This window comes from Eulemur rufifrons, chromosome 1 (assembly GCF_041146395.1).
Source record: "Eulemur rufifrons isolate Redbay chromosome 1, OSU_ERuf_1, whole genome shotgun sequence".
NCBI lineage: Eukaryota > Metazoa > Chordata > Mammalia > Primates > Lemuridae > Eulemur > Eulemur rufifrons.
The window spans coordinates 53,973,502-53,989,611 of NC_090983.1; the positions used below are offsets into that span (position 1 = coordinate 53,973,502).

Below are 16,110 nucleotides of genomic sequence, written 5' to 3' on the forward strand. Positions count from 1 at the left end.
AGTCATACTGTGTATATATATTTCATTGTAGTTTGAACTTTTTTTCACATTGCATGCCATGCTATTTGCATTTGCATTTTAAAACATTTTTAAAATGAGCATGTATTCAATCAAATGGATGGATTATCATTGATTTGACCTTTGTTAATTTTGTCATTAAGTGATCTTCTTAATTTGTTTGTAAATTTTTGGTTGCAATAAAGACTTAAAAGGGAATCTTTTGTGCTGAGCTCCATTCAAAACAAAAGAAGAAACGAGAAAAAAAAAAAAAAAATGAAGGAGGGAAACAGAGATCCCTAACTCCTGAGGAAAAACATTGGTGAGACCTAAGCTCCATTGTTTAGCCAGAATATATATTTCTTGCTCATGGTATGTTAATAGTAGCTGGCACCCCCAGTCATTGCTTAGGTTCCAGGACACCTTTGCTGCTTAGACCCTAAAGTGGGGGGGGGTCCCATGGGGATAACAGATTAATTTTAATAGTAGCAGAAAACTGATAAGGTTCCACCCAGGTAAAGAGACTCCCCAATCTCTGAGCGGCTATGCCATTCTAGTCCTTGCTTTCTTTCATGGATCCTTGGCTTGCCAAAGTATAATAAAATGACTTTGAGAAAGCTTATGTAGTGTAAAAAAAAAAAAAATCACAGAAGAGTCAAGACCCTACAAATATATATACATATACATATATATATATATATATATATATGTGAGCATCATAATACCTCACTGAATACTACTGCTTTGAGGACTCTGGCAAGCATCAAGTGACACGGGCCAGCATCGGATAACTTCTCATACACAAAGAGGCAATCAGAAAAGCTCGAACTTCATTTTCATAAAGGATTCTAAAAACTAGCATGTTTTTGTTGATCAGTATGAGAAATATATTACAAATACCTCCAAGAAAATGTAATATACAATGTATAATTAGCCTCTGATATATAGTGCCCTGAAATAAACAGTAACTATGATAATTTTCCTGCTAATTTACTTTTAAGTTGTTTTTTCACTTCTCTAAAGGCTTTGCATCAGAAGGGCACAAGTATATTTCGTGTAGAATTATTGTAATTCTTCAGATACTGAATGGAGTGTAATTACCGAAAACCCTGGGAAATGCTGCCAATATGCCCCTCTGAAGAATAATAAAACAATTAGCAGGGGTCAGAAACCTCTTCCTATACCATTTTGTAGGGAGTAATTGTTCTGCTTTTTAGTTTTGAACGCTAAAACATTTCATTCTGACTTTAGTTTCATACTACTCTTTACAGCTATACTCTGAGGCTTCGTAATTTTTAGCTCATTATGTAGTTTAAAATGTGAGAACAATTGTTTAAATCAGTAATTTCCAGCTCTGAAGTTCATTTTACCTTTTGAAATCTTTGATTAATTTTAACAATGGTTTTAATTTTGACATATTCTTTTTAATTGTACTCAAAGATAACTTCAGTTTAACTCTAAAATCCAAATCTGGCTTTACAACGAGGTCCATTCATTTCCTTTGTGAGGTCCAGACAATAATGTTGAGTGATATGAACCCACAGTTACAGCGTGTGAACCCAGTTAGCATTGCTGGTCAACGCATAGCTAGAGTGCTTTCACGAGGCCAAAGAAGGGTTAACTTGATATTTTAACTCCACCCTCTTTTGCACCCATTGCCACATGCAGTATTTATTAATAGTATGCTATCAACAACTATACCCAACTACAAGGTGCTTTCCTGGGTTGCTGAAAGAGACTTTGGAAGTCACCTCCTTGAACTGTATCCAGAGTGCATAAGGCTTTCTACAGCATGCCTATAAAGGAAAGCAAATGGCTTTCCCATTGTTTGAATGTAGCCAGCAATGAGGAGCTCATTACCTTCAAGGACAGCCCCATTCACTTTTAGACATCCCTATTAGAAATTTATCATTCTAAGTCAAAGTCTTTCTCTCTTTACTTTTCACTTATTGATCCTAGTTCCGAGCTCTGGAGCCACAACAAACATGTTTAGTTTCTCTTTAACAGGACAGGTCTTCAGATACTTGAATACAACTTACAGGGACATCTTGCCACCCCCAGGTCTTTTCTTGTCCAGCCTAAATAGTCCCAATTTCTTCAACAATTCTTCATAAGACAGTTTTGGTTCTCGTCTCAACAGTCTCTAGTATGGTGCCCTAGACTAAACAAACTGCAGAGTGCAGAGAAATTATTATCTTTCTTCCTTCCTTGATCTAGACAATGCCATATATTTAAGTCCACAGTTTTAAAGTCATGCTACTGACATCTGTTGAACTAATAGTGTATTAAACCTCTCAGCCTGGTTCATCGAGCTGCTGTGTGGACGCAGCTTCCTGCTTTGTAGATGTGCAGTTGATTTCCACACCAAAGGGGAGGGTTTTGCATTTATCTCCACCAAAATCCAGCTAGTTTAGAGTCTTTCTAGCTTTCCACCAACTTAAGCCTGGCGTGTTATTTTTGACGGCAGACAGCTGTTTATTCATTGGTGTTCTCAGTCAACGCTGGCAGAAACTAAGGTTGAAGAGACATAGGCTTAATTATCCAACTGCCACAGCAGGAACGCAGCCCAAAATTACACCCTGTGCTTCACGGTCCTGCCAGAGCAGGTCGGCCTGCCTGGAGCAGATCAGGCGACTTTCTATGATGCCAGGCTGGGGGAGGCGGGGAGGCCTGATTACTCCAAAGCAGAGATTCTCATCTTTTTCTTTTTCTGTCCTAGCAAAACTGAGGTTTATGACATACTCCCATTAGCAACTGGTTTATTAAGATAGCAACTGGTAATTCAAGGGTAAACGTGAGGTGAACACGTTCCTTTAGAAGGCGCTCCGGATCAGCACAGGTGGCAACTGGAACCCCCTGGCCACACTTGAACTGATTTTTCCCGGTACTGATTCTAAATTCAGAGCGTGTTTGAAAAAGTGACTATGTTCCCACAGTTCCTGACCAATGGGCTGAGATGAGCCCAAACGGAAAGCTGATGAAGTCCCCTCAGGACACACACACACACACAGAGGGAAGCTGGGGAAGGAAAAATGAGGCAGTGAGTGAAGGACTCTGTGACTATCCTCGTGCATTCATTTGTCTTTGGAGCTGAAACAGAGCAGCTCAGAAGCAGATGTCCTCCCTGGGGCCTGAGCACCAAGCCACCATCCAGAGGAAGAGGTGACGCTGTCTGCACTCCAGTCTGGCACAAGCAGGAGGCCCAGAGACTACAGTCCCAAACACAAACTTCCTTCAAGCTCTGAAGCAAGTGACCCCTTGAATGCAATGAGGTGTCAGAGGTGCCCTGTTCTCGGACTGGGCCTTTGCAGCCTGGGCCTCACCGCTCACCTTGCTGTGGCATTCTTCCCTCAGGAGCAGGCGTCCAAGCTACTATCCAGACGTGTCCACAGACTACCAGGCCCTTACAGCACCTCCAGCTTTTCTTGTGGCCCCTGTCCAAGCTCCCCCTTAGCTCTCCCGTTGCCGAAGAGGAGTGCACTTTATGTCTATTTCTCAAGTTCAGACTGGCAGCCCTCCAGGCAATGCCGCCTCACGTGGTGCCACTCTAGGACCTCCCACACCCAGACAGCTGCCAGACAGCCTCCCTCTCCTTACACTACTCTGCCTCTCTGCTTGGAGTCCCTCGCAGAGCTCCTTGACCCCAGGCCTCTTCTAAATGCCTGTCCTGAACAGTTTTTATCTTTGCTTCTGCTGCCCCTTGCCTTATCGTCCTTGTTCTTAATGTGGCCAGCTTGCTTTTTCTTATATTTCTGCCCCTACTGATGTGACTCTGTCTCCATCCACATGCCTATCAGATATAGGATCTCTGACAATTATTCCTTGCTTATCATGGGTGAAACTACATTTGCACCATCTGATTATTTCATTCAGACTTCCACATGTTTGGGACAAGAATTTTTCTGCACAAAAAGATCCAGAAATACACAGTCTCTCATCTAAGAAAGATTATGCCCATGATGGCAACCAAACGGAAGTGCACAATGAGCATGAGGTGAAAGGGACCCAGGAGCAGAACCAGCCTTCACGGTATGCATCACTGAGGAGGAGGCCTGTGCCCTGCCTCCTGGCCATAGATCTTTGTGTGTGACACATAGATACATATGTGTAACACATGCATGATGCTCACAGTAGGTCATACACACCATGGCCATGAGACACGGTAGTTCAGGTGCCTGTCCAGGCACATGTAGAGTATGTGCACATCTCTGTACCCAAGGAAGGATGGTGAGGACAGACACAGAACCACAGAGTGAAGGGGAGACAGAATAATGTCCAGTTAGGAGCAGAAGGCTCAGGGAAGGTCATCTTTCATAACGTCTCCATTATGCAAAATACTCTGGGGACGTTCTGATTAATCAAATTTTCTAATAAAATAGAAAACCCTCTTGGATTAAATTTTGTTACATAAAATCTTTTTAAAATTCTTTGGTGCACTGCCTTGCCTCACTAAGTCCAACACTGGAATATAATTGGGTTATTCTCTTATTCAACAATTATTCCTGGCATCCCTACAATGTGCCAGACATCTTTACGGGTGCTAGAGAAATACTGGTGGACAAAACAGGTAAGACACCTGGTCCAGGGCACTTACATTCCAGTGGGGAAGACAGACAAGGAAGAGGCAAGTAAAGAAGACCATCCCAGCTTGTGAACCAGCCACCAAGGCGAGATTATCCACCGGAGATGCTGGGTGCGGAGGAGCCGTGTCACAGGGGTGGTCAGGGAAGACCACTTAGAGGAGGGGACACATGAGCTGAGGCATGAATGATGAGAAACAGCTGAAGACTAGGGGGAAGACAATTTCAGGCAAACGTAACAGCTAGTGCAAAGGCCCTGGAGCTGGAGGGAGAAGAAAAAAGGCCAGTTTCGCCAACCTGGACTGAATACAGAGGAGACAAAGTGTGACATAAGGCTGGACAGGTGCTTACGGCAACAAGTCTAGATTTTATTATATTATGTTATTGTACATAACATGGTTTTAGTCATCTGCATGAAGTTCTCTTTCCTATATTTTGCTTTTTGACACCTTTTTTATTACTTAGTGTGACCTAGTTAATTTTTCATATTTCATGTGGATATGTTGTATCTTCCCAACTGCATCAAATCTCCTGAAGGCCAAGGGCTACTTTCTATATATTTTATAATTCTTAGTAAGATCCTCTGCCTGGACACTGTACACATGTTGCGTTGCTTTGAAGCAAGCCTTTGGAAAATCTGCATTGAGCCTGGCCTGTGAAGTCTATGTAAAGAAGTAAACTTTCAAAGTACTCCCGTAGATTTCCTTTGTGTTGGAGCAGCCTGGGAATATGGTGGATTTGAACATGTGGCTTTTTACTTAGGGATTCTTTTTTCCATAGCTTGAGGTAACAAGTCCAGTGCTCTCTCCATGAATCTTATAATAATATTATTGGTGATAGAAAACATATGTTTTCTAATTATTTAATGACATGCTTAGTGATATAAAAGTAAAAGAATTCAGAACATTTCTTTTCCTTAATGAATTAGCTTCTGTACTGTTTCCGGAAGTATAGAAGTTTGCCCCATTGCTTCTCATTCCAAATAAAATGACTACCTTAAAAAATCACATTTATAAATAAATACACCTAAATATGGGTATGTCTGAAATAGAAGGAACCTCCTAATACAGTGGCAACTGTGCCTATCAGCATGCTTTATGCAGCCCGGGATAGTGGCAGCCGGCCAGCACATTATCCTCTAATCCATTGCTAGACTACCTCCTAAATGTTATAAATATTCATGTGTGCCATAGAAAGCTACGAAGGGCTTTATTCAAACATTTTTTTGAATACTCCTTTATGTTTCCTCCAAATGAAAGAATGTCTGCTTTTTTTTTTTTTTTTTTGCATAAGGATCAGAGTGTGAATTCTCTTTTGTTCATACCCATAAATCCTGAAAACCAATATGCAACAAATTCTCTAATCCTCATTTCATACCTCAAGGGTGAAGAGGTTCAAAATAAAAGTACTTAGGGTTGGCACAGTGGTTTGCTGGGACTGTACAATGTTGCCACCTAGAAACGGCATCTGTGTTCCTGGCTACCCTGGTGACTTCTGCCCCTGGCAGGGACTCCCTCTGGGGACATAGCCCACCGGCTCCACAGAGGCTGCCAGCTCTGCTCACCACATGGGCTTTGCTGATGTATGACTGGGAAACAGCACTGACATCAACCTGAAAAGAAGGACGTACCCTTCCCCAAGGCACACAGCAATAACAGCAGCCACTAGTGGTAGTGGTGATGTCATGGGGCAGGGGTGGGTGAATTTATGGTGAAAACTTTTTGGAAAGTTGGTAACAAGCACCAGGTTTAGAGAACATCATCAAATCTTTTTGAAATTCTGTTTCCTTTTCCAGTAACATCTAACCGATGGAAGGGCAATTCCAAAGTCAAACTTTCTCATGGTATGATTTATCAGATGAAATAAAGTTGCTGAAGCAAAGATCTAACAGTATGCTTTCAATATCCTTTCTGACCTTCTCCTTCATAGTAATAGAACCCCCCAATTTTTAGGAAGGCACATGGATACCCAGAATAAGGGCTACATTTTCTAGTCTTCCTTTCATGGGACTAAGTTTCTGGACAATAAAATATGAGGCAAGTGGTGAGTGCAACTTCATCCCCACCTTTAAAGGGAAGAAGTGTGCCTTCACCTTCTCCCTTTCTTGTGGCTGGAATATGGATGTGGTGGTCGCCATCTTGAACCATGTGGATGGTAAAATGGCAAGAGAAGCCTGGAACCTTGACTGTTTCCTGGAACATGGCTGCCATCCCTGCTCGGACTTTTTTTTTTTTTTTTGTAGAGATGGGGGTCTGATTCTTGCTCAGGCTGTCCTCGAACTCCTGAGCTCAAGCAATGCTCCCGTCTCGGCCTCCCAAAGTGCTAGGATTATACGCATGAGCCACTGTGCCTGTCCTCCTGCTTGGACTTTCAAATGAGAAAGAAACAAACTGATCTTGCTTATGCCATCATTAATTTAGGTTTCCATGACTGCAGCTGAACTGCTTGCTATCTTAGCTATTCGGTTGCTTTTCAGCCCAAGTGGACTCTCTGAGAGAAGGGTGTGAAGGATTCCTTTCCTCATTGCTAGGAGTGGAAGGACCCACTGCTGCGGGTATGGAGTGCAGAAATGGGGAGAGAATGGCACTCTCCTAGCACCTACTGAATGTGATCTTGACTTTTCCTTGCAGGCTATGGACAGAACACCAAGATCTAAAAACCCAGATGAAACACCTTTTATCCACCCTGACAGATGGCTGGCTTTGCATGCTTTGCTGTTCTTGTTTGTTCTGTTTAGTTAATTTTAACAATCAAAAGTTGTAAAGCTTGGTTAGCTCTTCAGGAAACCTTGACCTCTATATCTCTGTGCACATGTATATTTTATAGTTAAATGGTTGGCTTAGCCATGCCACAGTCTGCATTTCTGCGTAAGTGATCCAGAAAGTTCTTTATCCATTTGTTAAATCTTTCATTTCTGGAGAACATGTTTTCATTTGAGATACCAGGGAAATTATTTAATTCTCTGCACTAATAAGTAAGCAAAGAATGTTTTTTGCTTTGATCACAAAATTATTAAACTGACACAGGAATAGAGAGGTTCGTGCCCTACCTTTGGTGTGAGGGGTGAGGAGGAAGACTGCTGAGGAAATATTCACCCTCTAGGACAGAGTGTCTTTGAGGAGTGTGTTCTCATGTGCCATTTCCTAAGAAGCTTACGACATGGGAACCTAGTGCCCGGCAATCGCTGCACTTTACCAGGGAGGGCTCCGCTGTAAACTCATTCTCAAAGCCGAGCGGAGGGCATCCTTGTAGGATCACTGCAGGTGCTTCAAATTCTCCTGGAGTCACACACACTGGCTTGATTTTAAGAAAAATTAGCACGACAGTTTTATAAGAATTCTATAAGAATTTATGTCTTATAAGGAGACTTATGTAGCACGGATCTGCCAATAATCGAGCGATTGATGGATCAGGCGTGATCCACCTTTTCTGTTGGGGAAACTGACCCACAGACAAGTTAAGGGACAGCTACAAAGTGACGCAAATGAGTAATGAACCTCGTGTCTCCTGAACTCTCAGTCCCAGGCTTTTCCCACAGGACCACATTCACGCTGCAAATCACAACCCCGGGCAAAGGCTTACCCACACTGAGATAAAACACTGTAACACTCTATCCGTCTAGGCTGCAGCCAAAGGATTCAGAAGACAATGGATCATTCCATTAACATGCACTATGTAACTAAAGAAAGGTTTTGGCATGACCTGCTTTACTGCTTCACAGAAGATAAGAAAAGTAACTAATGCCAGATAACACTGTTGGTGTTTTTTTGGAGAGGGGGAAGTTAGTGGGTAGAAGAGTGTCTAGAAAATATTGCATATATGCCATTTCCACATCTGTTATTAAAAAAAAATTTTTTTTTTGGTGATGAAGATTTTCAAGTTCCCCCTCTGGACCTGAGTGAACTTTATTGAGATACACAATACACATTTAGATTAATTCTCCATGATAAAGATCTATAGAGCTGCCTTTTGCCTACATGCACTAAAGTCAGGCTTGGCAGATAAACATTCCAAAGACACCCTGGGGCAGTCCAGCTCCACAAACCTTACAACAAAACAACAACACGTAAGTCACTCTGGAACATTCGTGCATTTTGTCAACAGTCAGCCAAGGACGATACATACAGCATAAAAGCTAGCTGCTGCTGTGAGCCACAGCACAAATACTATTCGATTTCACAAAAGAAAACTGACAGAATAGAAAAGGTAGCCGATTTGAACCAAATATTTCAAAACTCCTTTATGTGTAACTACCTTTTTAACATGGCAGCGTATATGGAAATTATTTCCTTTATTAGTACAAATGCAAATTTTATTTTAAAAAAACATTGTGGTTAAAGTTATAATACCGCACATACCATTTTTTCAAAGTTTACTAGATTGTCAATGAACGTCTTGTTCCCCTCATGAGTAAATGTCATATCTGTAAAGAAATAAAAGCCACATTCTAATCACTAACCGAAATATGTCATACTAAGAAAGCACAATAGCACCATTAGATTATGCTGGTGGATTTGCATAACACTGCAGTTGAAAAAAGCTCATAATAGTTCCTTTTATGTTAGGTGTTTAACTTTCTAAATCACTTTACCTGAGATTAGTAAAATTTCTAAACTAATCTTCTGTTCCCCTAGTAAGTCTTCCAAACCATGGATCCCTGATCCTCCAGTTTATCTTCCAACCCTTTCAGAAAGGTCATGGCTGAGAGGGGATGACAAAGACGAAGGAAGGATGAGATCGATCATTCTTCCCAAAGAGATCCATTTGATCAGGGTATTGTTCACTTTCCTCCCCGATACTCATGGCCTGCTTGGCCCGTGCATTTCTTAGGATTACCTTTAATGAGCAAAGGCATGAAGGGGATGAGAGGAGGCTCCAGCTTAGCTACCGTCAGCCTGTAGGCCCTGTGGTTTCTTGAAGGATCCTTAGGAGAGACAAAGAGATGCTGGTCAGTGACTAGTGACGCTTACACCACCCTTTGTTATCTCCTGATACACCCAGTCTCGTCACCCCACAATCAGGTAAACTCGACCCTTGAACCACATGGGTCTGAACTGCATGGTTCAAATCCACTTAAACGTGGATTTTCTTCTGCCTCTGCCACCCCCGAGACAGCAAGACCAGCCCCTCCTCTTCCTCCTCCTCGGCCTGTTCAGTGTGAAGACGACAAGGATAAAGACCTTTATGATGATCCAATTCCACCTACTTAATAGTAAATATATTTTTTCTTCCTTATGATTTTCTTAATTTTCTTTTCTCTAGCTTACTTTATTGTAAGAATACAGTATATGATATTAATACATATAAAACACAGAATATGGGTTAATTGTTTATGTTGTTGGTAAGGCTCCAGGTCAACAGTAAGCTACGAGGAGTTAAGTTTCTCGCGAGTCAAAAAGTTATATGCGAATTTTTGACTGCAAGCGCGGGGGAGAGGAGTCAGTGCCCCTAACCCCCGAATTGTTCAAGGCTCAACTGCATATTTGAATTAAGTGTAGATACAAAAGAAAAGTAGACTTCGTTAAACAAATTGATTTGTTTTAAAACAACTTCACGTATGGCATGAAAATATTTTGCTTTTTTGCCCTTTCTTGTTTGGTAAGATTTGTCTACAGGGGCCAAGGGGAGAGATTCCCTTGGAAAGCAAATAGGAAACATGTGAAACCTCAACCACAGGAGTCCCCTTCTCCTGAAGCCCTGCCCCCTTCCCTGGAGTTTGGCTCACCCTCCTCTCTGCCCTGCACAGCCCTCCACGTCCCAGCTTGCCCTCTGCAACCAGCCCATCACTCCTGGCAAGTCCCACACACTCCTTTTCTGTCTGTTAACGCCTCCCAGCCAATGGGGAAAAATAATGTTGGCAAGCCAAGGAAAATACAGCTTCCAACCCATAGCCAACCTGAGTCAGACGGAGAGGACCCTATTACACTGCTTTTCTTAGTTACACAAATTGACCTTATGTGGGACATAAGTCCTCTTTAAGTTAGTTCCTGCGGGTGCCATTCATTAGTCAGCCATGCTTGTTTTAGCAGCACTAAAAGGGATCATAAACTTCTTAAAGTCAGACAAGGACAGATAAAATTTCCGAAATGAGAACTTCAATTCAGCTAATCAGAAATTGGATTAATGCAGACAATGAACAGAATAAAGGAGCCACTGTCACTTACCATTAAACTTTCAAACTCTGCATAGAACTTCTTGAACTTGCTTGGCAGTTTCTGTTAATGAAATGAAAATGCCACACGCATATGTCAGATTCAATATCTAGATATGTATCATGTGTTCCCTTTTCTAGGGGAAATGTATTTCTGTTGGCTCTTCATCAAACATCTCCGAGACAGGCTGGACTGTAATCTGTCCTGTCATTTGAGAATGATCTTCTGGAATATAGACAACTCGCCTTTTAAAAGTCTTTACCTGAATTGAACCAAAAGTAACTGTGAATGCTTTGGTCTTTCTGCTTTTATAATGTTCTCTGTACCGAATGATCCACAAAGAGGACTTGCATTCCCCACACTAGCAGGGGTCCCCCCTTAGCACCCCTCTTTTTAACTCTGATTCCCACAATCCAGAATTTAGACCAGAGAATATTAGAGTCAAAAGAGCTTAAGAAACTATTAATTTCAACTCTCCTCCTCCCTTACAAGGTAAGCTGCATGGGAGCAGGGATTTCCGTTAGTTTTATTTACTGCTATCTCCTCAGTGCCTAGAAAAGTGCTGGGGACATAGCAGGTGCTCAACAAGCATTCGTTCCAGTGGATTAGCCTGTGTCTTACAGATGGGAGAAATTGAGCCTCACAGTTTGGATGATGGGCCCAAAGTCACACAGCTAATTATCTCCAGGGCCTCTGTCATAGCCATCCACTGCCTCCTTTCCTACTGCCTCTCTTACATGCTCTACACTTTCGACATGAGCATTTCTCCCGCATGATTTCTCTGCTTGCTATAATACAAACTTTAACAGTTCTAGCAATATACTGATTTCCCACGTTTATATTTTGGCAAATGATTCAACACCACTTAAAGCACCCACATATCTACACCAATAGGTCAATACTGGATCAACTTTAAATTATTTATCCGTTCTCACTTTGCTTGGTTCTTGCGTTTTGTTTTGTTTTTGAGACAGGGTCTTGCTCTGTCACCCAGGCTGGAGTGCAGTGGCAGGATCATAGCTTACTGCAGCCTCGACCTCCTGGGCTCAAGCGATCCTCCTGTCTCAGCCTCCTGGGTAGCTGGGGCTACAAGCGTGCACCACTATGCCTGGCCTTGAGTTTTTAGTAAAGCTGAACTTTTCACTTTTCTCTTCAAACCAAGATAGAGCAGTGTGATATGTTTCCCATCCCAAGACTGGGAAGGCATAGGTTCCCCACTCAGCTCTGCTTTGCACAGTGAAGCCCACCCTCAACAGTTGATGTATCAGTCATGCCCTGCAATCCACAGAAAGGCTTCTCTCGCCTTGTTTCTCAAATCTGAATCAGTTTGTCATATTCCCATTTAAATATCTGTAAAAAGTCTTACTTTGTTTCTAAAAAACTAGTCTCCTACATATCCTCCAAACTTATTTTCCTATTACCTATTTTCGAGTTAGGTTTCAAGGGAACCTGATATCCACACTTAGAGGGAGTATTCAAGGGGCTGAAAGCTGGGGTGGGCATGAAGGGATGCAGGGATCTCATCCCCCATGGAGTATCCACATCACCAAGTTAGGCAATAACATGGACTCAGTGAACACAGTCCATTTGCAAAACTAAGAGTGAATCGTTATTTTTGGTTGGACCTCTGACATTCTAGTTCTCTTTCTTTACTTAGCTGGCTTTTAGGTCGAAGGCAGTAGGGCACATGGGAATAGAAAGTGTTTCATTCTCAGTACTCTTACCTAGCCACACCCCACGCTTCCAGAGCAGTGTTTGCAGTAGGGGCTGCTCTGCCAACCTAGGAGACATTCGGTAACATCTGCTGACAGTTTTTGTTGTCACAGCTGAGATGAAGCATGGTAAGAGGTGCCACTGGCATCTGGCAGGTATAGGCCATGGATGCTGCTGAGCATCCTACAACGCAGAGGACAGCTCCATAGCAAAGGCTTGTCTGGCCCCAAATGTCAATTGTGATGAGGCTGAGACTCTGCTCCAGGTAATTACTCATTTACTTCCTCTTGGACTGGCCTTTCCCCTCTACTTCAAATGCTCCCCGTTACTGTGTGGTTTGGCTTTATTCTCTATTTTGCTCATTGACTGTTTCACACCTGTTCCCTAGTTCCTTGAATTCAGCACCATTTCTCACACTGCTCATGTGGTACTCCATGGTACAACTGGAGTCACAGGGGGGCCCTTGGGACATTCTGAGCAAACACAGGCACATCAACCAGAATCAAAGATGCCTATGTATCAAAGCTCTCCTACAGAATTGTATAATTACATTTCACTTTAAAAAATAAAGGCTTGTAAATGATGAAAGGTTAATCTTCTCTTGTCAGCAACACACAATGCTGAAAACAGAAGCTCCTAGACTCAGTACTCCTACCCCCGGTGAAACTGAAGGCCGGACCAACTGGGCAATTATTAAATAGTGGTCTCCTTTTGCTGACTGCATCCTCCTCGGCAGCCTCCTGGTTTGCTCTTTAGACCAGGAATGGGGGCTCAGTCAGTGTTTCTCACATGCTATGGTCTTATTGTCTGGCTGCTGTTGTGTGGTACCTATACCTGGCTCCCTGGACCTATATAAGGATTTATATCTTTTTTTATTCTCCCAACCAATTCATTTGGACTCCATGGGGGGATTTGAAGCTGGAAGCAGACTGGGGAAAGCAGACTACCTGAGCGAGAACCCCAGGTCTCCAGAGATTCCAAGAGCCTCGGGCCATAAGATGGGGGGGGGGTGGTTGCGGTGCACGATGGCTTCACTGCTTAGATTTATTGGCAGCACTAACTCTGCCCTTTACTAGCTGGAAGATGATACAGCTGCGTGGCACGCAGGCCTCACCAATTCCCTCATTCCTATATTCAGGGGATGAGCTGCTGTGTGCTGCATCTGCCTGGAATTTTAAGAGAAACCCAAGACAGAAAGACCTGTAAGGACCTGCCCTATAAACAATGGAAACATTTAAGAGGGACAGAAAAAGAAAATAGTTTCAAGAGGGAAATGGGGAAGAAAATAATTTCAAGGAAAACATTTAGAGATGCAAACAGCTGCCTTTCAGCACCGTTGCAAATTGGGTCTCTCTAATATATACTCCTTGTCCTCTTTTTGTGTCCCACTTACACACACTTTTTTATTTTTAGTAAGAGTCTATTTCTGTGTGTATGTGCTATTAGAGATTAGTATTTCTTCAACTGTATGCCACGTGTAAGAGGTCAAGCACATTTTGAGTACTAAGCTAATAATAAATGAAAACATTTTTCTAGCTTGAATAGCCAACTATCAATAAACCACTCATCATATTTGCTACAGAAATTCACAACACACCTGCATCATTTTTGCGCCAGACTGAATACTAGCCAACCGTTGTTCTTCTGCATGGAGAGAGGTCTGCAAGGTGGCTAAGAGACTCTTGGTACTCAGCCGCTCTGCACGGTTGGCCCCTGGCTATTTCTCCCAGGAACCCAATGACTATTTGGATAAAAACAGATCTTCTACCCTCTCCTAATCAGAGATAAGGCTTATCGCAAAAGCAATAAGCAGACATTTCAGAGAACAATAGAATCTATGAGCAAAAGAACTTTTGAACTTATCCAAACAATGTTGTTCCTCCAGGTTCCATGGAGGCTGGACTTATTATTATACATTGTATATACGGAGAAGCGGACAACTCCTCATCCTCCCTGCCTCCCTCCCTATACAAAAAAAGGACAATGTCTTTTAAAATTCTCACTCTGAGGCAACTGGAAAAAGAAGGCAGGTCACCTCCCTCCAAGTGTCCCACCTTTTCCATTGTTATACTAGTGTGAGTGATATTTCTATAAAAAAGCTCACTGGTGAGCCTGTGTTTTTATTCTTAAGGCAAAAGTCACAGCTGGATCTCAGCTGAAGCTTACCTCCCACGTTAGTGCCAAGCGGCTCACAGCAACGTTACTTAGTCCCATGACGATGGCAAAAAAGGAATTCAGATTTTTGTACTCCTTACAGCTGAAACACAAGAGGCACATGTTTGAGTAAAGTGCCACTTTTGAGTGAGATAAAAAAAAATCAAGAGTTCTATTTTCTGATAGTCATTAATATTCGTCAGGACTCCTTTTTATGAGAACAGGCAATGATAGATTTAATGCACTGTATAAGTTCCACTTGGGTAACCACATTCTGCTGTTTGATTTCTCACTGTAATTTTAAAAAGTTGATGGTTTTGGGCACAGTGTGGTGGCTCACATCTGTAATCCCAGCACTTTGGGAGGCTGAGCAGGAGGATTGCTTGAGGCCAGGAGTTCGACACCAGCCTGGGCAACACTGCCAGAGCCCACCTCTACAAAAAATTAGCCAGGCATGGTGGCATACACCTGTAGTCCCAGCTACTTGGGAGGCTGAGGTGGGAGGATCCCTCGAGCCCAGGAGTTCAAGGTTGCAGTGAGCTATGATGACACCACTACACTCTAGCTTGGGCTATAGAACAAGACTCTATCTTTAAAAAAACAAACAAGAAAACAAAACAAAGTCGAGGGTTTGGCAGTTGAAGTTTGGGCTTTGAGAAGGAATTTAAAACACTTAACCCTAGGGATCGTTATGAATGTTATAATCCCAAACTTACAAAAAGCCTTGTTGGACCTTGAGGGAACCATCTCATGGGACAGGAAGAGAAAAAGCCAAGTGTCGTTGGAGACTTCCAGACCTTTAACCTGCAGGTGGACACCCTCCCCTGGCAACTTGAGAGGGAACTGCTGCAGCCACCATGGCTCCATCTGCCATGCAAATGCTTCTATAATAATTTGTTCAAAAATATCAACTTACAAGGCATGATCCCTATAGGCTGGTCACTTAATCTCAAGGAATTTTAAAGCTGAGAAATAACCTAAACAATTAACCGAGAAAATCTTATTTTCTCTTTTTACTGATGTTGATGAAGCTGATCATTTAAAATCTGCACTTATTCTAATATTAGCTTTCATGAATATATTATTTGGGGATGAGACATGTGGAACAAAATCAGGAATTTTTATTAGAATGGTGATGTTTAATCTAGGTATTGGTTTAATAAAAAAAAAAAAAAGGGGGAACCCACCAACTTCTTCATACCAGGTCCCTGAAAAGGGAAAGAACTCATTCTGCAATAAGCATAAATCCTTCACCCAAACCAACATGGTTCTCTAAGTTGACTACATCATAATTAAATCCTTTTTGGATTAACATTTTTGAAAAAGGCTAAGTTGTTGCATTTGCTACCCATGTTCTGTTTGCAAAGACAGCAATGAGTAATTCTTAAATATCTGTGTAAAAATGAGAAAATATATTTCAGAGAAGCTATAGTCTGTATGGTCCCACAGGTGAGAAAGCAAGAGAGGCCTGCAGTGTACTGGGACAGTGGTCTCAGGTAAGGAGCTGGAAGTTA

General features: G+C 42.2%; 1 protein-coding gene across 15 annotated transcripts in view; it reads right to left on the minus strand.

The window, feature by feature from the left end:
- RAPGEF4 (Rap guanine nucleotide exchange factor 4) overlaps positions 1–16,110 on the minus strand; it is a 285,602-nt gene that overhangs the window by 5,182 nt on the left and 264,310 nt on the right. For 9 of the 15 annotated variants that reach the window (XM_069470899.1, XM_069470936.1, XM_069470889.1 and 6 more), the window contains 4 exons: positions 14,609–14,699; positions 10,742–10,792; positions 9,414–9,501; positions 8,936–9,000 (listed from right to left, as the gene is read on the minus strand). In XM_069470899.1, the coding sequence (XP_069327000.1) occupies positions 8,936–9,000; positions 9,414–9,501; positions 10,742–10,792; positions 14,609–14,699 (295 nt within the window). The remainder of the gene's footprint in view (positions 1–8,935; positions 9,001–9,413; positions 9,502–10,741; positions 10,793–14,608; positions 14,700–16,110) is intronic. The other 6 variants (XM_069470962.1, XM_069470925.1, XM_069470953.1 and 3 more) reach the window with 4 other exon arrangements.